General features: G+C 41.8%; 1 protein-coding gene across 7 annotated transcripts in view; it reads left to right on the top strand.

Annotated features, from left to right (window-relative positions):
- The window catches only part of RHOBTB1 (Rho related BTB domain containing 1), a 138,179-nt gene extending 118,066 nt beyond the window's left edge, over positions 1-20,113 (top strand). For all 7 annotated transcript variants that reach the window (XM_070470700.1, XM_070470697.1, XM_070470696.1 and 4 more), the window contains 6 exons: positions 2,448-3,427; positions 5,605-5,723; positions 11,582-11,732; positions 14,601-14,689; positions 17,353-17,458; positions 17,937-20,113. In XM_070470700.1, coding sequence (XP_070326801.1) covers positions 2,448-3,427; positions 5,605-5,723; positions 11,582-11,732; positions 14,601-14,689; positions 17,353-17,458; positions 17,937-18,106 — 1,615 coding nt within the window. In that variant the 3' untranslated portion in view covers positions 18,107-20,113. The remainder of the gene's footprint in view (positions 1-2,447; positions 3,428-5,604; positions 5,724-11,581; positions 11,733-14,600; positions 14,690-17,352; positions 17,459-17,936) is intronic.
- Positions 20,114-24,009: the final 3,896 nt, after the last annotated feature.

Here is a 24,009-nt window from a genome sequence, read left to right as displayed (position 1 = left end):
GTTGCGAAGAGCTGACTCATTTGTAAAGACCCTGATGCTGAGAAAGATTGAAGGTGGGAGGAGAAGGGGACAACAGAGGATGAGATGGTTGAATGGCATCACCGACTCAATGGACATGAGTTTGAGTAAGCTCCAGGGGTTGGTGATAGAGAGGGAAGCCTGGCATGCTGCAGTCCATGGGGTTTCAAAGAATCAGACATGACTGAGCAACTGAAATGAACTGAACTGAAATTCAGAGCCACCATCTATGATTCCTGGCCTCAGGAACATCAAATTCATGCAAATACTCATATCCAAGTATTTTTAACCTTTTTCCTCCATCCAACTTCTTAAGTATTTCATTCCTGAGGTGGCCATGCCCAGTTTTTAAAGATTATATAGACCTATGGTTAAAAATAGCAATACTTCTTTTTAAATGGCTCTCTGGTGGTGTTATTTTTAGAGTGTCACACATTTAAAATACAGCTTGAAGGAGGATTTGTTTCCATCTATATAAAATGTGGATACCAATCTTGGGAGGAATAAAAGTTTGTTTAAAACATGTACTCCTACAATATTCTTTCTAAAAATAATTGTATATGTGTTTTATGCTTAATTCTGTTTTTTGCTGGTGAACATAGCTTTTCCCAAAATGTTGATATTACTGCCTTCCTTCCAGGTAGTAGGTACTTTGCCTTAATAAGCTTATTATAAAATTTTATATGGATGTAAGTTTTTATGCTCTCAAAGCAAAAGGAAATGGTACTTTGTCAAGATAATTTCTGATGTTCTAGGTACATCTTGGATACATGTCCTGAAAACATTTCATGTTCCTTCTATTCTTAAATACGTGGACTAGGAACTGAATATTATAAGCCACGCAGAGGGAAAGAGGCCTCCTGGCAAATGAAAGACTAGCCCCAGGCTTCAGAACTTTCTGTGTCAAAGGTTAGGATACTAACCTGCATGTGTGGAGGCCTGAAGGAGAGTTACAGAGCTCCAGGGCACAGTCCTTTCCATAGACAATGCTGAGGTTTCATGAAGGAGGTGGTATCTGAGCTAAGTCTTAAAGAGATTTGTCAATTAGTAATCCACCAAAAGCCCATAGGAGCAAAGCTTGAAGTTAACCCTTCTTTTCTGCACTTCACTTCCACCTCTGCAACTCCATGCAGTTTTCCCTGTTTCCCATCTAGATCCTCAAATCTAAATTCTACCCAGTATTACCTTATTTCTCCTAAGATCTGTCCCTGTCACACACACATCACCCTTGGTCCTGTACACCAGATATTTTATTTAGGAAGATCATCTCCAAAGAGTGCATCTCAGAATCAAGTATGTGTTTGTGAAGAATGTAATGACACATCCTATCTTGCCTGAGTTCTGGAATTCATCTGTGTCTTGATCACAGTTATACTGTAATTATAGCACTATTCTGCCAATACCAATTCCAGAAGCTTGGCTTCTTGGGGGTTGATTAGACTGTGAAAGGGCCTTGTGTGCCAGTCTAAAGGATATAGACTTTATTCCCTGGGCTCTATGGAACCAGAGGAAATTTTTTTAAAGAATTACAGCTAAGTCATACTTGTAGTACATAAGGAATTTTTGTGTAACAGTGAATGCTGTGAGCTAAAATGTGGAAAATTCTGAAGAAAGATGAGTTAAGAGGCTAATGTACTAATCCAGGCAAAAGATGATGGCCTGATTGAAGAGGGGAAGAGAAAGGGTGAGATGTGAAAGAAGGTTCACAAAACTAATAGAGGAGACCTAGGTGAGCTGTTGGACATGGATCGTTTAGCCTAGAACTAGGGAGTTCTGGACTCCGACTGCTTAGTAAAGCTCTCTCAGTGACTTTAAAATGTGACCTTAAGACATTTCCCAAGTGGAAAGGACCTTTAAAGTTTCTGCCTGTTTCTTTAGGGTACAGAACGAAAACAGCATCCATAGGGATACTGGGAGGCCCAAGTGAGAAAATGAACATGGATTCTTTTCTAAATTATAAAGTAAAATGTAAGCATGAGGGGAAAATGATGAAAATGATGCTGATTGTGGCAATAATGATGGTTATCAGCTAACACTGATCAAGCACTCACTGTGGAACAGGTACTATGCTGGGCAAATTATCTCATTTAAATCTTTCAGTCATCTTTTAAGATGCAAGTACTTGCTATTATTCTTCCCATTTTGCAGATGGGAAAACTGAGAAAAACGTTAAGTAACTTACCCAGGAACAAACAGTTAGTGAAATGGCTGATGCTTGAGTTATTGTTGTTACTAATGAAAGCATTTTTTCCTCTGCTGTCATAAGTCCTTTGTATTTGAAAGATTTGAGGTTGGTAGGAGATTTTTCAAGAGTCTAGTTAAAAGTCTGAATAGGATTTTAAATGTGTAATTCAATTAGGTGCTTAGATAGGCCCTGATTACTATTTTTTTCCTGAAATAAGACTGATGTTAAAAATATTCTATTTCAGGCCCATAAAGAGAGGGGATATTCTGCCCCCAGAAAAAGGCCGAGAGGTTGCAAAGGAGCTGGGTATACCCTACTATGAAACAAGCGTGTTTGACCAGTTTGGCATCAAAGACGTGTTTGACAATGCAATCCGAGCGGCGCTCATTTCCCGACGGCACTTGCAGTTCTGGAAATCCCACCTGAAGAAAGTCCAGAAACCTTTACTGCAGGCACCATTCCTACCTCCAAAAGCCCCCCCACCGGTCATCAAAGTTCCAGAATGTCCCTCCACAGGGACGAACGAAGCTGCCTGTTTACTGGACAATCCTCTGTGTGCCGACGTCCTCTTCATCCTCCAGGACCAGGAGCAGATCTTTGCACACCGAATTTACCTCGCTACCTCCTCTTCCAAGTTTTATGATCTTTTTTTAATGGACTGTGAAGAAACCCCCCACTGGAGTGAAGAGCCTTGTGAGAGAGAGAAGCAAAGCAGGGATTCCCAGGGGTGGGCACAGAGTCTTGACCCAGATGAGGAAAGGGAAGAGGGCACCCCAAGGACGCCTCAGGCTGATCAGTGGACCCCCTCAAGCCAGAACCTGTCCCAACAGGAGACCCCGGGGCTGGAAGCCGAGAACTTGGTGGCAGAGACACAGACCTTGTTGGACTGGAGTAAAGGGTTCATTGGCATGCACAAGGAGATGCAGGTCAACCCCATCTCAAAGCGGCTGGGCCCCATGACCGTGGTCAGGATGGACGCGTCCGTCCAGCCAGGCCCTTTCCGGACCCTGCTCCAGTTTCTCTATACGGGGCAACTGGATGAAAAGGAAAAAGATCTGGTGGGCCTGGCTCAGATCGCAGAGGTCCTGGAGATGTTTGATTTGCGGATGATGGTGGAAAACATCATGAACAAGGAAGCCTTCATGAACCAAGAGATTACGAAAGCATTTCATGTCCGGAAAGCCAATCGGATAAAAGAGTGTCTTAGCAAGGGGACGTTCTCAGGTGAGCGGGTCCAATGGCAAAGCCATCGGTACCTTTGGTTGTGTTTTATCAAACATTAGCCAAACATGAGGAGGGGGAGATAACGGTGTGTAAGTACTTTTCCCCCATGTACCTAAGTTACGTGTATTCACCTATTTCATTCTCATCACACTTAAAGGTAAAATATGATGATCCCCATTTTGCAGATGGGGAAACTGAGGGGCTGGGAGGTTAGGTAACTGGCCTATGGTTTATACCGGCAGTCAGTGGTGGAGCCAGGATTTGAATGCAAGCTGCCTCCTAAAGCCCCATGCTGTCATAGTGCTTCTCAAAGGTAGGTCAAGCTACCCCTGAGCCTGAGCCAATCAGCTCAGGACTCATAGTTCCCCTTCAGGATTCCTTCCCTGATATTTTCTACTCACCATTTAGCATGCACCCATGACAAAAATCAGCCTCTGGTCCCAGGTCCATTGAGGTCCGCTGAGGTCCTTGAGGCCATTTTGGTGACCCTCTGGAAAGGGTCCCCTCTGGAAAGCCTCATCAGTTTCTCTCCCTTCTCCTTTGGGTTCTCACCATCTTGTGCCCTGCTCGTCTAGATGCTTTTTGTCCCTTCATTGTCTTTGATAACTGCGCCAAGGGTTGCCCACAGCACCCTTACATAATTGCTTAAGCATCCTGATAACCTGTACCTAAGATGGGTGACTGGCCCATGCTTATCCTATCTCATAAGCTTGTGCTATTTTTGTTCTGTAATTGTCCTCTCTGTGTATGTTTCATTGTAAAAATTTGACTTCTTGACTTCCATTATTATATAGATATTTCTGGTTTTGTCTTCATCTTTCATAATTCCTGTCATCAAAATATGCATTTAATAACTGGTAGCTGTTAATTAATTTTAAAACTTTGAGTAATATTTACTCCAAACATTGACGATCATGGTAGAGAGAGAGTCTTGAAAGCTAATGAAAAGAAATGTTACAAAGATTTACTTGCAGTAAATGAAATCATGGACCTTAAGTGAAATTGATGAAATCTCCTTTTCCTTACTAGAGAGGGATAGTAACCAAACACAGAGTGGGAGCCTCAACTGGATTCTTTTTATTTATTAAAAAAAAAAAAAAAAAAAACAACCTATAAAATAAAGTTGGGAGTAATTAGAAAAAATTGGACATGAACTAGATAATGGATGATATTAAGGAATTATTGCTGATTTTCTTAAGAGTTATAATGGTATGGTTATCTAGGAGAGTCTTATTTTTAGGAAATTCTGGGCAAAGTAGTTAGGAGTGCATTCAGTTCAGTCACTCAGCTGCATCTGACTCTTTGCAACCCCATGAATCGCAGCACATCAGGCCTCCCTGTCCATCACCAGCTCCCGGAGTTTACTCAAACTCATGTCCATTGAGTCGGTGATGCCATCCAACCATCTCATCCTCTGTCATCACCTTCTTCTCCCACCTTTAATCTTTCCCAGCATCAGGGTCTTTTCCAATGAGTCAGTTCTTCACATCAGGTGGCCAGCGTATTGGAGTTTCAGCTTCAGCCTCAGTCCTTCCGATGAATATTCAGGACTGATCTCCTTTAGGATGGACTGGTTTGGATCTCCTTGCAGTCCAAGGGACTCTCGAGAGTCTTCTCCAACACCACAGTGCAAAAGCATCAATTCTTCAGCAGTCAACTTTCTTTATAGTCCAACTTTCACGTCCATACATGACTACTGGAAAAACCATAGCTTTGACTAGACAGACCTTTGTTGGCAAATTAATGTCTCTGCTTTTTAATATGCTGTCTAGGTTGGCCATAACTTTTCTTGAAGTATGCTGTTTAAAAATGTCTACACACAGTTTATATAGCTAAGGCAAACATGACAAAATTAAGCATGTGATAAACCAGCTACTGTTTTATTATTCTTTCTACTGTTCTCCATGTTGACACTTTTCTTAATAAGGAAAGAATATTCCTCTCCTTTATGTTGCTTTATGGTTCAGAGTATTTGTGTTGTGACCTTATGTATAATTTTAAATGCTTACTCCTTATATCCTTGGAGGACATGGAGAGAATTGGTGCCCAAGGTGGGGGTAGACACCACATCAGTGGTTAAGGGTATGAAAGAGAGATAAGAGACTAGGCGGATGGATGTGGATGGAACCCCTGGCAAGGCTGGCTCACAGGCTTGTGCTTCCTCCGTCCTTGGGCAGATGTGACGTTTAAGTTGGACGATGGAGCCATCAGTGCCCACAAACCGCTGCTGATCTGTAGCTGCAAGTGGATGGCTGCCATGTTCGGGGGGTCATTTGTCGAAAGCGCCAACAGTGAGGTAGGTGCCTTCCCCAAAGCCCAGGTGGCATCTTAATGAATATGCATGTATATTTATATCATAAAGTGTTGCCAGAGGACTTTGATTCTTTAACTGCCAACTTGGAAGACTTTTTTAGGCAATGCTTGAGTATCAGGTCACCCTCTTTCCATAATTCTGCAATTATGAGAAGCCTGTTGTTCATTTGCTATGTGTGAGCCCCTAAGTCCCCCTGTATCCTTTCATCCTCACAGTGCTCCTCATCCCTGAAAACATGTACAGCTATATTTTTTAACAAATGTCGCCAGGCAAGGTACTATCAAAATCCCCTCAAAGAGGAGCACACTGTCTTCTAGAAGTTGGAGACGGTGGAAAGTGTCTTCAGTCACTTAAACCTGGGCTTGACTCTGCCAACAACAGATGAGGGATCTTAAAAAGCCACCTTCCTGTGCCTCAATCTCCTTATCCTAAAGGTGAGAGATGTACTAGGTCATGCTCAAGGGCCCCTTGATCTGTAACAGTCCCTGAGTTCTCTCCCCTAACCTGTCTCAACTCTGGGGTTTGTCACCTCTAGGGAAACTGAGATGGAGCAAAGGGTCTCTCAGAGTACTTGTTACATCTAGTAGAAGCCACTGGGTCACTTGCCAAATGCCGGCCCTATCTCCAAAAAGCGATGTTATTAGAGCAGAGCAAGCAGTATCTTGGAGACCTTGTATCTCCAAGACCTGTGTATCTCTTCACAAGCTGTTGAAAAAGAAAGAAAAATTCCCTTCAAGCTTTTCTAACTTGTGTCTAGAGGTAGACATTTTTTGTTGAGTTTTGCAAATATTTCTTGTCCATCTTTTAAAAATAAATATGGGGACACCCCATCAAGCTTATTGTCCCTACTGGGCTTATTTTTGCTTATCTCAACATCTCTCCAAACTTTTAACAGAAACACAGAAAACAGTAACTAACTTCGAAGGGGAGCCCTCACCCCAGAAATCTGAGCACTCCCTTTGTGACCCAGAAGCCTGCATTTGCATCCCCAAGTAGGGAAACAGAATCCTGTAATCACAGGCCAGGATGGCTGGGTGTCAGTAGGCCACCCTCCTGCTTTCAGAACAGACTGCAGCTGCTCCTAAACCAACCTCCAGCCTAAGACTGTCTACTGTCGGGGGAAAAGATGTTAGAATTATCCTGATGACCTCTTCTGATGTCTGCCAGCCTTTGTAAACCAGGAGGTCCTCATCTGCAGCTAAATGAAGTCTTTCCTCTGCCATCAAAGGTGTCTGGGAGTATCATTAACTAAGACCACAGCAACTGGTAGAGGCTACCCAGTGAAGGGACTGTGGGGCTCAGATCCCCAACTCCTCTGCGTACAAGCTGTTTGGCCTTGGGCCAGTGATCACCTTTCTGAGCTCCAGCATCCCTATCTGGAAAATGTAACCATAACCCATAATGTGGTTGCGAGGTGTGAGAGTCAGTACCCGTGAAGCACCTTGTAAGAACTAAATGCAAAATGACGTCAGCCTTATATGGATGCTGGCAGCATTGATGATATTCTTTCCCTCTTTTTCAAGAAAATTGGGGGACACCACCAATTAATAAAACCTCATCCAACTGGCACAGCACCAACTTCAGTAATCTCTCGAGATAAAAGAGCCCCAAGACTCGCTTCCCATCTTTTTCCAACTTGCTGAAGCATGTGCCCTAGGGTACCTGCTTATCACCTGGCAGAGAGCAGTTGATCGAGGTCCAGGGCCCAGGCACAAAGAGACACTGTCAAAGCTGACCTCACTGATGCTAATCCCCTTTATCCCTTCTCAGAATGGATTGTAATTGTCTCCAGATTAAAATGTGCAGGAGAGGTGACTAAAACAGAAACTTGGCGGCCAATGTGAATGCACACGGGTCTGGTCGCGTCATAGCCTCTCTCTGGGGTGGCGTCTGTTTAGCATCGCTCTGCCCACCCCCCTCCTCACCTCAAGGACGAGGTCACTCACCACTTAGAACTGCAGCTGAGCCTGATACAGATGTGTAGTTTCAACCCAGCTCAAAACACAAAAGCCATGGAACCAAGCTACCAAAAGTCTATACCAAGACACCTAATATATGAAGAATGGTGTGAGCTGCAGATATGTCCACTCTTTCCTACCCCTTCTCATGACTTCCAGGGTACACGGAAGTGTTCTCTTATATACGGCTATGACCTCTAGTCTCAGTGTGACCTTGGGCAAGAGACCAACTCTCTTTAGACCTGTGTCCTCATCTCTAAAATGGGGATCACAAGAGAACCGTCTCCAAAGGGCAGGTCAGGCATGAAAGTATGTGTGTAAAGCATCAAATTTGGTGCCTGAAACATACAAAGGCTCAAGCAATGTCGATGACTATATTCCTGGAGGAGTCTTGTTAAATTGTTTCCATGAGGAGTTCAGGGTCTTTGTCCCCGGACAGTCCTCAGGTAGCAAGCCACAAGATCCCTTCCTAAACTAGCAGTGTGTGGTAGAGGTGGTTATGGGGGTAAGTAGAAGTACTTGGGTGAAGTCTCAATAAATGTTCTATGGTTAATTTAGGCCTGTATATGCATGGGCCTGTGCTTTCTAGGCCACCTTTTTACTCTTTATTGTTTTGTGAAAATCTGATGTCCCCCACAAAATCCAACTTTTTTTTTTTTTGCATTAATAAAATTCACATGCATATCCAGAAAGGAATAAAATATGCCCACTGATGTTCTTTTAACTTTTTTTGTCATTTAATATTTAAGACACTGTATTTTACTTCTGTTTTTCTCATTACTTTTAATGTAGCAGTAAGCATAATTCTCTCCCCAGAGGTACTCAGCAAGTGGTTCATTAAAAATGCATGCCCATGTTGTAGTAAGAATGCTCTGGATCTAGAATACTTTCTCGTTCTCTATGAGACCGACTCTAATTATAAGCCCAATAGTCTGAGCTGATCTTTGCAATTAAATTTTTAAACCAACTAAACTGGAATATGGGTCATTGTTAAGGGTAGCATTGTATTCTTATTTTTTTAAAAGCTACATTCAGCAGGTAGGGCACAATGTTTTTAATTCCATTTGTTTTATTTATATTATTTTTTAAAGTTCTATAAAAATGGTCTCTCTGTTGCTACTCAGTTTATTAGTAATGTTGAAATCACAGGGGAAAAAACCAACAGTGAGGGGAAAAAAAGTGCGTGTTCTAAAAATGTTTATTTTCATTTGTTGGTTACTTCCGAGGATCCCTAACATTATTTGCCAAAAAGAGCCATTGCTTTTAAAAATAAAAGTGTTAGTGTTATATTAAACACGAAGGAAACAGTAGGTCATAGATGCTTACAAATGTCAGAATGCTCTGAAGACATTGGGAGTGTTGGGGCACGGCTGCTTCCTGGAATCTATCATTTCCTGATGCCAAAAATAATTTCTTTTTATTTAGGATGTCCATTTTGCCATTACTTAGAACACAGTCAGAAAAAATTGCTTCAGTCATCTGAGTATCTTCAGAGTCCATAATCTTAGTGAAGGAAAAGCTTTAGATGTCATCTATTCCAAATTTCTCCCATGTCACAGATGAGGAAACTAAGGTTCAGAAATGGTGAATAATTTGTTAAAGGTCACACAGCATTTTAGCAACACATCTCTGGGCCTTCCCCAGCCCCTTACCCTGTCCTTCAAGTTAGGTTTTCAGAAACATCCTCATCCCTGAAGGAGCAGGTAGTTATTCACAGGAAGCCCTGGGACTTTATTTATAATCACTAACACTTTAGAGCACTTAGAACTTCAAAAAATGTATATTTTTTACTATCACAATGGCCCCAATTTTAAAGTTTCACAACTTAATTAATTTTCAATTATTTAAAAATTGTGCTAATCCAAACAGCATTCTAGAGAAATCAAATTTCGCCATATGTAATTTGCCGTGTTTTCCATATGCTGAAAGTTCATGTCTATATAAGATAAGTGCTTGTGTACATAAATGTTTATCCACACAAATACAACTGTGTTAGATTTACTGGAATAGCAGTTAATTACAATATAATGGCTTCTGTATTTTAAAATGATATCAGAAATAGTTTCTACTTGCCAGGTTTTATTTATTATTGTAAAAGTTATGCTAAAAATTTGAAACTATCACACTTGTCAAGTCATTGATGGGTAGTAATCCACGTAGCTTATTAATAGAATCACAATTATTCTCACTGTGTCTGAGAGAGGAAGAGTAATTTTCATAATATTTCTAGGAATTTTTCTGGGCTGTCTCTTTGATACACCTAGGGAAAGCTCTGTCCAAAAGAATATTCCCTCTCTGAGATGGTTGGTGGCTATGCAGGAAAATTATATAAATGGTTGCTATATCTTAAACAATTGCAACCACACCACTAGAAGACTGAAGTGGCCACAAGCCCCTTGAAGATTGTGGAGACAATTTATAAACAAATATATGTACACACACAGACATATACATACACACACATATATATACACACATATAGAGAGATTAAAATATATAATATAGATGTAATCATATATAACATACAGATATAATCATGCCATACATAAATGTAACCACAAATGTAATTTTTGTACCAGAATTAAGAAGTCTATAACTTTTTATACTTTTGAACTCAGAAATCTAATTCTTGAAAACTTAGTGAGATACAGTGCTGTATTGTAGCTTTCTTCCTTACCATGAAGGGTGTCCAGTCCTGCACAGCAGTTCTGAACACAGACTTTAGAACCTCATTTCCTGGTTCAAATATCAGTCCCAGCTTCCTAGCTCTGCAACCCTGGACACCAGACTTAACCTCCCTGGACCTCCATTCACTTATCTGTAAAATGGCAAAAACAGTAGTCTCTCCTTCCTAGGGAGGATATAAGGATCAAAATATAATGCATGTGGAGAGCTTATTAGCACAGTACCTTGTGCATAGGAGGCCTTCTATTAGGTTAATTCTTAACATCATTCCAATAGCAAGTACTCGTGGCACCATTCTCTATGATGCCAGGGCATGTCTCGTGGAGTTAGAAACCTCAGATGAAGAACAGCTGCTATAACGTGTATATCCTTGTGGATCCAGGCCCAGCCATTCAGAACTCCACATCCCAGGCAGTCCCAGGCTCCTCAGCAGACTCTAGTTTGGATGAATATGCACAACTACTACAGGTGTTCAGGAGGAAGACTAGCAGGATCCTCCAGGGAACAATCTCTTAGCCAGCCATTCCCCAAGATGTACCAAGTCCAGCTTTCTCTAGATTCTTTGCATCTATTGATACCTGATAATCTTCCAGTAGCTCCAAATCTGTGTGGTTGTGCCACAGGAAGAATAAAGTGTGTATATCATGCTAACATATACTTTTTCTATTTTTTTATTGATGTATAGTTGATTTCATGCTGGCATTTATTGATAGAACGTTGGGAGTCAAGCCAGTCACTGTGGCAACTAAGATAGTTGCTCATCGTCTTATTTTGACATCTTAGGGAGCTGGGCTCTATTGTGCGTCAGCAGCAGTGCGGTCTGCAGCTCCCCCCAGCACCTGTCATGTTGCTAGGAGATTTCTTTCCCCACAATAGAGTATTATAAGGTACTTGGCAAGGAGGACCTGTAATGTCATCATACATTTACAGCCCATTTGTCTGATTTATAAGCCCAAATAGCTATTTAAAAATTCCAAATCAGGCTTTGTCAGGCAGCCCCACTCTTTTGTCATCCACAAATCAAACTGTTATGTTTACAGCTGTAAATAGTGAGTGACTTCTCCACACAGCCTCAGAGCAGGTGTCCCAGACTTGCTAATAATGAATCACACGGCGGGGATATTTACAAGCAGTATAGCCTGAAAATGTGCCCACTGCTTTCTTCAGCAGAACTTACCTTTTCAAATAACATTTCAGGTATATCTCCCAAACATAAACAAGATGTCAATGCAGGCAGTACTGGATTATCTCTATACTAAGCAGTTGTCACCTAACTTGGACCTGGACCCACTGGAACTGATTGCCTTGGCAAACAGATTTTGCCTGCCACACTTGGTCGCACTTGCAGGTAAGGCTGATGATTCAGGGCCATGCGGTATCTGACTGTCATATTTTTCAAAATGACATTTAAGCAAAAATAATACTTCCAGGGAATAAAAATTAAATATTTATTACCCAACATAGGACTGTCTTGTACAGGGTGATATGAACCGATCAAATGTATCAAACAGCCCCAGTTCAATTCAGCAACTGTTTTTTTAAGCACCTACTTTGTATAGGTCCTGCTGATACATATAGAAGGCAGTAGTTAAGAACATAAGCTACAGATCCAGATCACTTGGGTTCAGATCTTGGCTCCACTATTTACTGGCTGGATGACTTCATACTTGATTTAATTACTCTGTGTCTCAGCTTTCTCTCTCTCTTTAAAATGAGGATAATGATATTCTACCACGGAGTTGTTATGAAGATTAAATGAGTTAAGAGATTATATATATATATAAAGAGAGAGAGTCCTTAGAACAGTGTCTGGCACCTAGTAAGCATTATGTAAGTGGTTTTCTTAAAGCTATTTTAGAAAATGTTCTGACATTGTCAAGATCATTTTGGGAAAAAGAGAAAAAAGGGAGACTTGATTTAACTTCACAGAACCTTATGTATCATTTCTAGATTTGTTCAGTTGGTAAGCCAAAGCAGATCTAAATAAGATATATGCTTTCAAATACCCTTTTCTTGAATTTAAACCTTCTGTTTCATTTACCAAAGTTGTTGATTAGCAGTAAGGGTGCTACATTTAGTTGACTCTTGTTAACCATGAAAGCAGGATAGTGCCGTTTTGTTCACTGGCATATCCTCTGTACACAGAGAAGTGCCTGAGCAAAGGAGGTTCTCAGTAAAAGTCTGTTGAAGCATTAAATGAAAATGAAGGTATGAACAAACCAACCAGCCACATCTGCCCTTGACTTCCTGACAGTATCTTTAGAAAAAAAAAAGATTTATTTCTCTGCACTCCAAGTTTCTACCATGTTCAGCCAACTGGAGATCAAAGTTTTCTCCTCACCTTCTTTCTTCCCCAGCTGGATAACAAGAAATAGTATTGCTATTCTTTTTTTTTTTTGGGGGGGGGGCCCACACTGCACGGCAAGTGGGATCTTAGCTCCCTGACCAGGGATCTAACATGCGACCCCTGCATTGGAAGCATGGAGTACTAACCACTGAACAGCTAGGGGAGGTCCTGCTATTCATTCTTTAATCTTTTTTTAACCAATAAACCTGAAGTCATAGATTCAAATGAGTATTGCTGCTTTTTCAGTGCTAACTCTAGGAGGCTACAGTAGGCAATTCTTTTTTTTTATAAGTAAGAATCTCAAGCCATTTGACTATTGGGTTTTTATAAGTATTTGCCCTTTGAGGATAAACTGAACTGTTTTACATAATCAAAAGTAATTTGGAGCCAAATCTGTTGAACAGGATTTGTGATCAGTCTTGAAGGGGGGCCATTTTTGCTTAAATATTAAGGGTGGTGATGAAAACATGGGACTGATTTCTCCAGGAAAGAAACTGACCCAAAGAAACCTTCCTGTGTTAACTACAGACTTCTATGTATGTTTATTTTTCTTCAGTTCAGTTCAGTCACTCAGTCGTGTCCGACTCTTTGCGACTCCATGAATCGCAGCATGCCAGGCCTCCCTGTCCATCACCAACTCCCGGAGTTTACTCACGGTTATGATTATTTAATATACATCTTTCTAAGATGATTCCTTTAATCATTTCTATAGTATTTGCTGTTTAGTGTAAGTATAGTGTCTGGAACAGAGTGTTTAAAAAATCAGTTTCTGGGTGAAAATGCCCTGCGAGCCAAACTGTCATTTAACACTTTGGAGTTACCTAAAATTTAAAACCCAGTGACTCCTCTGGAAGATTTAGTTACAAGTAGTTATTTGTCTGTCAATCCAGCTGAGGAAGGTTGTGCCAAAGAAACCATCCCAAACTTGAGACCATGTTGACTAGGTAAGAAACATATAGACTAACAAATAAGCACATAAAACCAGAGCAGAAAGTAAGCATGGTTTGGACAATATACTAAAAAATTAGATGTGATGCTAGAGATGAAAAAAAAAAGCATCAAGGAGCTGGAAATGCCAGGCCAAGACTGTACCCACCCATGTCAAGGCCAGAGGCAGGCAGAGGCAAAAGGCAGCTCAGTGGCAGAACCAGAGTCTGAATTCAGCATAGAATCCTAGAACACAGCTTCCAAGCAGAAACGACAGTCCCATCTAGATCTATGTGACTTGTGGCTGAAGATCGCCCCAGTCTTTAGAATCTAAGAGGTTGAACAATATGTCCCTTGTCTGCTGCTGCTGAGACACATACGCATTAGCAGTTTTAATTCCCCATCTGGACTCATTACTGGTAACCTCTCCACAGTCAGAGAATATTGAGAATTGGAGTGATATGAGTGAGGAAACCATCAAGCAGGAAGATACAAGAGTCTAGAGGATTCTAGGCAGGTCCTAGCCTGCCCAGAGCATCACCCTCAAACAGAACTTTCTGCAATCAGAGACTTTCTGTGTCCGCACTGGCCAGTACACGTGACCACTGAGCACTTAAATGTGGCTGCTGTGGAGCTGAGAACCTGAATTTTTTATTTTGTTTAACTTTAACTGAAAGTTTAAATAGTCTCTGGTGGCCAGTAGTTACAAACTGGACAGAGGTGGTCTGCAGGACTCGGGCTGTTTCAGAAAGGCTAACGAGTGTCCCCAGAGTCTTCCGTGAGCTGACTCGAGCCACGACTCGCCATACTGAAAGGCCACACATCAGAGAGGGCCCTTGATTCAGTTCACATGGAACTCTGTCCCCCTACCTCCTCCCCTCTTAGATGACCCCAGACGGCAGCCTCCAGGCACTAACATCTCCTGCTCCCTCTTCTCCCCAGAACAGCACGCCGTTCAGGAGCTGACCAAAGCCGCCATGAGTGGTGTGGGCATTGATGGGGAAGTTCTCTCTTACTTGGAATTGGCCCAGGTTTGTAGCAATTTGCCTTTCACCTTTTCAGTGTATTCAACCAGTTCATTTAATGCTGATAAAACATTCCACTGTTGCATCTGAACAAATAAAGATGTCACCACTGAGTCACAGAAGCCCCCTGCTGTGTGCAACAGAAAAGATCTGAGAGTTTTAAGTTTCATGCACTGTTCACCCTGCTGGGCTTCACTTGAAAAAACAACAAGGACCCTGCCCCCACACCAACCCCTTTGTGCCCCGCCTTCCAGAGGCAGCAGCTTCATATGTGGGAGAACAGCTCAGGGCATGGGAGGGGAAGGCGCTTGTCTCTTTTTTGAATTCTCAGACATGCGTTGGCTGAGATCAGACAGTTTCTAGAATTCCATGAAGTACAGGGTTGCCTCCCATCTCACTGCAGCTCTCCTGGTTTTCCTTTTTTTTTTATATATCAGCACTTGTTACTGTTGATGTTGTGATTCCATATCCCAACACACATTGTCCTCTTCCTCTAGAGAGGGTCAGAGATCAGTCTTGGCTTTATCTCTATGTAATTTATTTAAGACACAAAGCTAAATGCTGCCTCCATTTCCTCATCTGTTGGAAATGGGGATGGTAATTCACTCTCTGTCAACCTTACTGATTATTTTGAGAAACAACTAGGAGAGAATGTTTCAGAGCATCAAAGAGGGGAAATCCTCTCATAATACAAGGCCCATAGGCAGAGTTATCTATCCCTGACCTAGACTTACAGGCCGTGAGTTTACACTCTGAAGGAACTAAGAATAAATTCTTCAGACTTTTCTGTGACCTATTGGATTTAGTTTTCTTTGTTCCCTGTCTTGGTTAGGGCAGTGGTTTACTAAATCTTACATCAGGCACTTCAAATCGGAATTTGTCAACCGAGGAAGAGAAGAAGGCAGGCCTATATCACATGTTCCTCAGGCCCCTCTGACTGTCGCCCTGAGAGATGTTTAAGAGGGGAAAATGTGGATCAGGACTTCACAGCAACCTGCTCTTCCTGACTCAACATCCAACAAGGATTTGTTATTTCCTCCCCTTCTACCAGGCACCACCTTAGATAAAAGGACATGTAGATTCTCTGCCCTTGGGGCCATCATAGGCCACTGAGAGAAACAGACCCAAGCACAAATTACTAAAATCCAGTGTGAAAAACAACCTCATAGAGGTTACAAGTTAAAACTGAGAGCAGACATCAACTGCAGTGAAACGAGCACTGACTGTCCACGTTTGGAATTTGGGGGTGTTCTGAAACAGGCCTAGGGGAGAAATTAAGACTTGTGCCCCTCCAGTAAGTATCCCTCCTGGAGAACCATCAAATGACCCAGAATCTCATATAGGCCAGCCCGATGGAGGTAATATAGCAGTTGTGTCTATCTTTTTACTTTCTGTTCTCACCCTGTCCCCTCCCCTGACCAACACATAAACCCAGGAAGGAAACATAATCATTCCTGCTAAGCTCTGAAAAGCCTTGGAGGAGGCATTTAGGATGGAGCCTCCAGTATCTTAGCTCATTCGTTAGACTCTAACCCAGGGATGCACTGGCAAGTATTTAACTATCAGCTTGGGGATAGCAGAGACCCTGATCTGTTGCATTTTTCAGTCTCCATGGTGTAAATACCCCACCTGCCCAACTTTTAACAACTCAAAGTCACTGAGCTCAGAGTAGCAAAGAGCTGCACCCAGTGACGCTCTTGAGCAGGTACAAGCCAACTCCAACACAGCACTGCTCTAATGTGACTTTCAGGGAGAAATCTACTATCAAGAGAAGTTGGACGCACTGGCTGAAATTGTCTGTCCTGCTGGGCTTGTGATCTGCAGAGAGTTTCTTGAATTAGTTTCTGGGGACGTTGGCTTTTCTTTTGGCCTCTGTTCCGGGCGTTGACAGGGGCCTCAGAGGAAGCATGCTGTGGGTTTCAGGGGTTCAGCTGCTCAAAGAAGCATCAAGAGTAACAGACAATAGACCAGATGTCCGAAAGAGGCCTGGACAGAAAGAGTGAGGGACGTGAGAGACCTTCCAAATTTGGGGACAAGATGAGGAGTTAACTATGGATTTTTGTGTATCAGATCTTTTGCAGACACAGCTACCTCAGCTGCCATGGTTCTATCCTGTGCATCTTCTCAGAAAGGAGAGAGTGCATGGAGTATCTGGCTCCCTCCCTCCCTGCCCACATCGCCTGCTCTTCTCATGTAACCAAAAGGACAGGTATAGGACAGTCATACATGCCGCAGTCTCCTCTTTCAGATCACTGGCCCCAGCCAGCTGAGCTCTGACATGTGACATGGAGGATTCTGTTGCTGAAGCTTCCTTAAACAGAGATGACATCACTGCTTTCTGCTACAGGCTGGTGCCTTCCAGAGGCCGTGACCACTTCTCATTAGAGGGCAGGTGTGAGGGTAGGGGGAAAGAGGCAAGGCAGACTTTAAACTCCTGATTCAGTGATTATTTTTAGGGCACACATCCCAGAGGTGAGAGGAGGATGCCAAACACTTGCATGTGGCTGGTGTGGAAACCGTGGCCAAAGTCAAAACACTAGTCAAAACAACAGGTTTCTGAATTAGTCATCTGGGCCTTTTATTTCTTTGACCCCTACCATGACTTTATTTCTTTGTAGTCCCACTTGAGAAAATAGAGGTCTGACCCCCTTTTGGTCACTTCCCTGCAGTTTCACAATGCCCACCAGTTGGCCGCCTGGTGTTTGCACCACATCTGCACCAACTACAACAGTGTTTGTTCGAAGTTCCGCAAGGAAATCAAATCAAAATCTGCAGGTGAGGCTGTGTGGTCCCCGTCTGTCCAGTTCTCATCACCTGTGACTGAAGGGTTTCCCTTCAGCTCAAGGAGGATTCCTTGTGGTCATATGGCAGTCACAGATTCATGTGACGTGCATGACCCAAGGGATTGTATGTTGGAAATCCTCTCTGGAGAACTTCATGGCTAGGGGGATTTGTGTGGAGACCGGTGGGAGAGGGGTTGTTCAGGGTGCCCTGCTGCAGAACAAGCAGAGATTGTTGGTTCACCCTTGTCCGGGAAGGCAAAAGGACCTGGGTTCAGGCTCTCTGTGTCCAGCTGTGTAATGTTAGGCAAGTGATTCCACCTCTTATGAACCTTTAGTGTCATAATCTGCCACTGGCCCTACTCAGCGTCCCTGCCCACTGGTTAATTGAGAGGATGCACATGATAATCGTCTCAGAGAAGCCTAAGCACAGAACCTAGCAGGTATCGTCATCTGCATCTTTTCTTCCCCAGACAACCAGGAATACTTTGAGAGGCACCGCTGGCCTCCCGTGTGGTACCTGAAGGAAGAAGACCACTACCAGCGCGTGAAAAGGGAAAGAGAGAAGGAAGACATTGCACTAAATAAACATCACTCGAGAAGAAAGTGGTGCTTCTGGAATTCATCTCCAGCAGTCGCCTGAGGCGGAAGAGGGAAAAAAAGTCAGAAATCTGACACACCACTCTTAAAAGCACTACTGTAAAATTAGTGTTATTTTTAGCGATAACATGTAGTTCAGGTTTCAGGCACTGATCTTCCTCCACTTTTGTGCATTTATCTTTGTTGGGATCAAAGCACAAGCTCACCATCCATGAGCCTGGACAAAAAGGGAAGTTGACGCTCACTGCATTCCTTAAACTTATATGTATATTTTTTGTTAGAAGGCTTAATAAACTTTAGTCTGTTATCTCATTTCTTTTTATACAAACAAAAAAAAAAATCCAGCTTTCATGTTTCAAATTCCAAATTGGAAAATATTTTTATATGGTCTCTTGTAAATGAAAATACTGTGTATTACTTTATTTTACAGGCCACACATTAACCATGAAGTCGCCCTGCGATTCTCTTTGCCCACGTAACCACCGAGCATTATTACTTAATTAGAGGGATATCCTTTTGTCATGAAGTGAAGGGTTGGAATGAAATTCCCCAAAGTACAGTTTAGAGAGTGTTTCATCTTTGTTCTGCCGAATAACATCGGTATAATTACCAAGTCAACTCCAAGAATCTGTATTTACAATATTTACTGTGTAAGTGCTAGTAATTATATGGTTATATGTGCCATGTAAAATATAGTGATATCAAATCTTCTGTTGTTTAAAATGTCTAGATTTAAGAGGATAATCTTTATAATCATTAGAAGGGCTTATTAAATCCCAGCATTATCCAGGGCAAACTCTCTGGTGGACCTGAATACAAAAGATACCACAAGAACGCTGGTGTTTGGATTGCTATATGAAGATGTCCGTCTCTCAGTGTTCCTTGATCTTGCCATGTTTCTGCATGCAGTTTTGCCACTGACTTGAATCGAGATGGGCAAGGGTAAGGGTCCCCGGACTCTGTCCCCTCATCTGCAGACTTGTCACATCCCACCAGAAACAGGCTTCCTCAGGTCTCTCACCTGCGGCCAACTTCACTTTGTAAGACCCATGTTTTTAACTCTTCCCAGGGAAAATTCACGTTGCTGCAGAAGTAGACCAAGGCAGACCACCCACCCCTGCTGAAATTCAGTGGGAGGGCCTGTGAAGGCACAGAGCTGGAGGCTGGGTCGTCTAAGGTCACTGCATTCTCCAACGCAGACGGGAATTTTACTCCAAGAGTCTAGGAAATGGTGCTATTGTGAGTTAGTTATGACCCTTTGTCATTCTGAGTTTTCAGTGTTAGAAAGTATTGAGCAGGGGGGCTTTTGAGAGGCCATCAATCACTGCTTCTCTGTAAATTAAAATGTTACAGCACTCACACAGAGCATTTTAAGGCCACAGTTCCATAACCTGTTTTGGGATGTTGTGTGGTGGAGGCTTGGGCGTATTCTGTTCAGAGGTCAATTTACTGATACTAAAAGCTGTTGATTTTTTTTTTCCTAGCTTTCAGAAGTTGGAAAAGAGACAGTTGAGCCCAAACTCCAATGTTAACAACCAAATATATTTGAAAATCTATCCAGAATACAGATAAGCACTTATTGCTGGCAGTGGATACATACCAGTTAGCAAAATTGGGAGAGGCCCAGAAATGTTATCACTCTCTCATAACAAAGGACTGGGCATTAGAGTAGAGAAGGATGGGATGATTGTAAGTACATCTACCTTAATTTTGGGTCAATAGGTTGTAAGTCATGAATGGAAGGAGAAAGGAGACAGAATGAGAGGAAGAATCAGCATGTATCCCATCATAGAATGATAGAAGTCGAGTTCTCGATGAATAGTCAGAGTTGAATTTATACAACCAAAGCTCCAATGTGATTGTAATCTTGCCAAAATGTAATGGACATGTAAATGAACCTGGGGTATAAGCAATAATATCCACTAGTGTTATCAGCTACTGTAACCAAGTGGCTGGTTCATTTGGTTGATGCTGATTATGGCCTTTACCCATGGTGGTTTGTTTTGTTTTTTATTTCACAAAAAGCCAATAAAATTGTTTAGCTATAAAATGCCTCCAGTTTTTTGTTTTTGTTTTTTTTTCTCTAAGGACTACTATCATTATTGTGTGTGTAATTTTCATTGCTTTTTAAAAGAACTATCAAAGCTTTAAGGGTGCTGGGTCGTGGGGTATATGTGCTTCAAGAACAAAGCAGCTTGAATGACTGTCATCTTTGTCTTTAGTACTGCCAGCAGATTGTAAAACCATGATGTAAATGAGGGGTCTGGCTCTTTGGTTTTGGCTGGTTATGTCATTAGACATGGTACAGTTTTTGAAAAAAACAAAAATAATATCTCTACCCTAGTGGACTTCTTTTAATCTGATTTTGGGCGATTCTACCAGCAATTAAGTCAAAGTTTTCATTGGTGGACTCATGAAGAACAGTCTTCTTTGGAAGCAGATCTGAGAAAGCCTTTGGAAAAATTTAAAATTAATCTCTGAACTTCTAGGTAGTATATTTGCCCAATCTCAGAAGGAAGAAGGGTCTCCAATGAGGTCTCAAGGGGGATTTTCTGAGTAGCAAATGCCCCATGAAAGGAGTTAACAACTATAAAATATAACTGCATGAAGAAGACAGTTTCCAATACATTTGCACACCCTTTTAAAGGTGGGTGGTCCAGACCAGGCACCTTTTATCTAATACATGCCAGTGAAGTCTTCCCTCTAGAAAGTCTTGGTCTAAGTTTCTGGCAAACCATTAAGGATTTCAGCAACCCTGTATCAGCATTCTAGGACCACAAATTTTACTGGTTTAGCAGTAACTCAAGTATCTTCATTGTAGACATTCACAAGCAAGAATTCTATGCTCCCAAGATTTTTCTCCCACTTGCTTCCATTGTTTGATATATCAGTTGTCAAAGTTAGTTTTTCATCACCGTGACATTGGCTAAGCAGAATAAATTCTACCAGTCAGAGGGAAAAGAACAAAGTGAATTCTGAATTTGGAAATGTACAAGTGCAGTATTTCTGAAATAATCCTTTTCTGCAAGCTGATTTATCAGGCTTTTTCTTAGAGAAATACATATGGTGTGTCTTTAATTGGATGCTAGGGGGCAAGTAGCAATAATTCCTCTTTTCTAGAGGAATGTAACTATTGCATAAAAGATGTACAGTTAAAAGTTAGCCAGGGAGAATGTATCTGTGGTGTGTGTGTATGTTTGTGTATAAGTAATCAAGAAGCAACATAAATGGGAAAATGGCTAAAGATAATTTTAAAAAATAAAGAAAGAACGAGGAAGGAACTGATCAGATCCATGGAAGCTGAATTAAGCATTATGAGCTTTTAATGTACCTCTTTCTTCCAAAGTGCTAATTTATGAAATTATTCAATATCTCATGATTTAATTTCTTTTCAGATACAGACTTTGCTCTACTGAATTTCCAGTTAGGAGGCAGATGATGTATGCACCATGGAAATGCATTGGTGTGTCAACCCTGCTGACCTGTCAAAGGAGAAGCCATGTTTCTCCTTTCAGCTGCGTTTGTAAATCTCACCCTGTGCTGCTAGTGTCTTTAAGTTGGATATTTTTACTTAAGCCATTTAGATGCAACATTTTTCACTGGATTCATGTGCAGGTGCCTCATCAGTTAGACTTCTACAGACTACAGTCTACAAAATATGGAAATAATTTGGGAGCAGATAACTCTTGGGTAGAAACAAATCAATCATAAGTTGCATGTGCACAGACATGAACGTGTTAGAAACAACATTAGGAGACAAGAAGTGACTTGCCAGCAACTCACTCCTGTTGCTTCAGGAACAGAACATCTTCATGACATGTATTTCCAGTAGAATGTAGATGAAATGGGTGATTCCCAAATGTGGCCCTATGGAAAGAGGAGGTAAATTCTTTGAGTCTGAATACATTCTCAGACCCAAAGACAAGAACGCTTAGATGTTACTTACAGGCAATCAAAGAGAAAGAACTTGATTCATATCCCTCTGCATGGATGCCAACCAAAGTTTGGGCATTTTTTTTCCCTCCCAATCTGATAAAAATAAACATCCTTTTGATTCAATGATTCATTATAGTCCCAGTTGGAGGGATAATACCTATGGAATGTTAAGATCAACTGTTGTGTGAAGAGACACACAACCTTTCTAAGCTGTAGTTGTCTTAAAAAAGTGGAGATGGATTTCATTGAGTTTTTGGTGCAGATTAAATGAGATGATTTGGCACAGTGCCTGGCATGTAGTTATCACTTAGTACTCAGCAAATCAAATACCCAGATGAGAAATCCAAGAGAAGAGACAACTCTGCAAGTTACAAAAGGGAACAAAGATGTCTTTTCCTGCATTTCTCTTAAACCATATGCCAACCTGGCTTCTTAGTGCTCCATGACAGTGATGAAAGAATTAGAATATTAAGAGTCATGACAAGAGAAAAAGCAGGTGGTGGGAGGATAGGGAAGAGTATAGCTCTTTCCAAGAAGACATTGTCCCCACCGTTCTACCCTTCTCTCCATGGAATAAGGGCTAGACCACCCTAAGGTGGCTTCCCTAATGGTTCAGTTGGTAAAGAATCTGCCTGCAATACAAGAGACCTGGGTTCGATTCCTAGGTCAGGAAGATCCCCTGGAGAAGGAAATAGCAACCCACTCTAGTACTCTTGCCTGGAGAATTCCATGGACAGAGGAGCCAGGCAGGCTACAGTCCATGGGATGGAAAAGAATTGGACACAACTGTGCAACTAACTTTCACTTTTCACCCTAAAGTGAAACTTGACTGAGCCTCTGATTCACATCAAGCTTTTTCCTATTTATTGCTCTTCAATCATTTTCTAAATTTTTCCTGAAGCTTGGAAAGGTTAAGAAGGAGTTAAGGAGGAGTCTACTTAACCAGACTCCTCAGTGTTCTTCAGTGCTTGGCATTATCATCTTCAGCAGTCTCCTTTATTTTCCATAATTTCTTTCATTTCTTCCATAATATCCACTCCTATAATATGTTTGATATATGTCTTTAGAAGTGCAGATGTCCTTATACAGAGTGCCGCTTCATGAGTGTGACTGTTACGCAAACGGTGTCACCTAATAAACTCCTGTCTTTCTGCTTCTCAGGCTCCACACCGCTTTGGAAACCTCACCATGAAACCTCAGCCCTCTGCTTCTGAGGGCTACTGAGTACTCTAGTCTAGAGCATCCCTCGCACTTCACTCTCCCATTCCACTGGCAACAGGGCCACAACACAGCCCATTCCCAGGCACTACAGTGGACTTCTTTGCATGTGCCCTGAGGTCAATATCCAAAACCAGATTCCCAGTTTGGCTCCAGACATACAGAATCAAGGTCTTCTGAGGTGAGGGCCATGTGTAGCAACATTGGAGTCAAGATAAAAGTCCTGCCCTGCTCCAGCACTAAGTTGATATGATTCTGCAGAATTCAAGAATCATAAAGAATCTGAAAGGCTCTGTTGCAGCCCAGAGACTGGCTGTCTTTTGAAAGAAAAACTGAGCTTGCTTCCCCAACCAACTGAGAAGCCACCTGAAGTTTTCCTGATGGTGAAAGTTGTCAGATGTCAGAATGAGTCAATCCCACCTGGCCTTGGCATTTTGTGTCATCTGACCCTCTTGAAAGGCAAAAAGACAAGATAACTTCTCAAAAGCCCCTGGAATGCTAATATTTCTGATTTTCTGCCTTAAAAAAAATATCCCTAGAGATTAAAAAAGGCTTTCCTCCAAAACGTCTGTATGTCTGGAGAGTTCGGGGGTTTTGAGCACAAGCCACCCATTCTCCTTGCTTGGCCCTGCAATAAACTTTTCTCTGCTCCAAAAAAAAAAAATAAGTAAGTAAGTAAATAAATTCCTAGAGAGCTTGTGGATTTGCATAGATGGTTGCCTTCTAATTTTATTTCACATATGGAGTCTAAAGAAAAAGTAACTTACCAGCACAAATTCTACAGATTGTTCA

This window comes from Odocoileus virginianus, chromosome 7, assembly GCF_023699985.2.
Source record: "Odocoileus virginianus isolate 20LAN1187 ecotype Illinois chromosome 7, Ovbor_1.2, whole genome shotgun sequence".
In the NCBI taxonomy this organism is placed as follows: domain Eukaryota; kingdom Metazoa; phylum Chordata; class Mammalia; order Artiodactyla; family Cervidae; genus Odocoileus; species Odocoileus virginianus.
The sequence above is the reverse complement of the archived record's forward strand: the minus strand, read 5'-3'. Positions and strand labels throughout refer to the sequence as shown.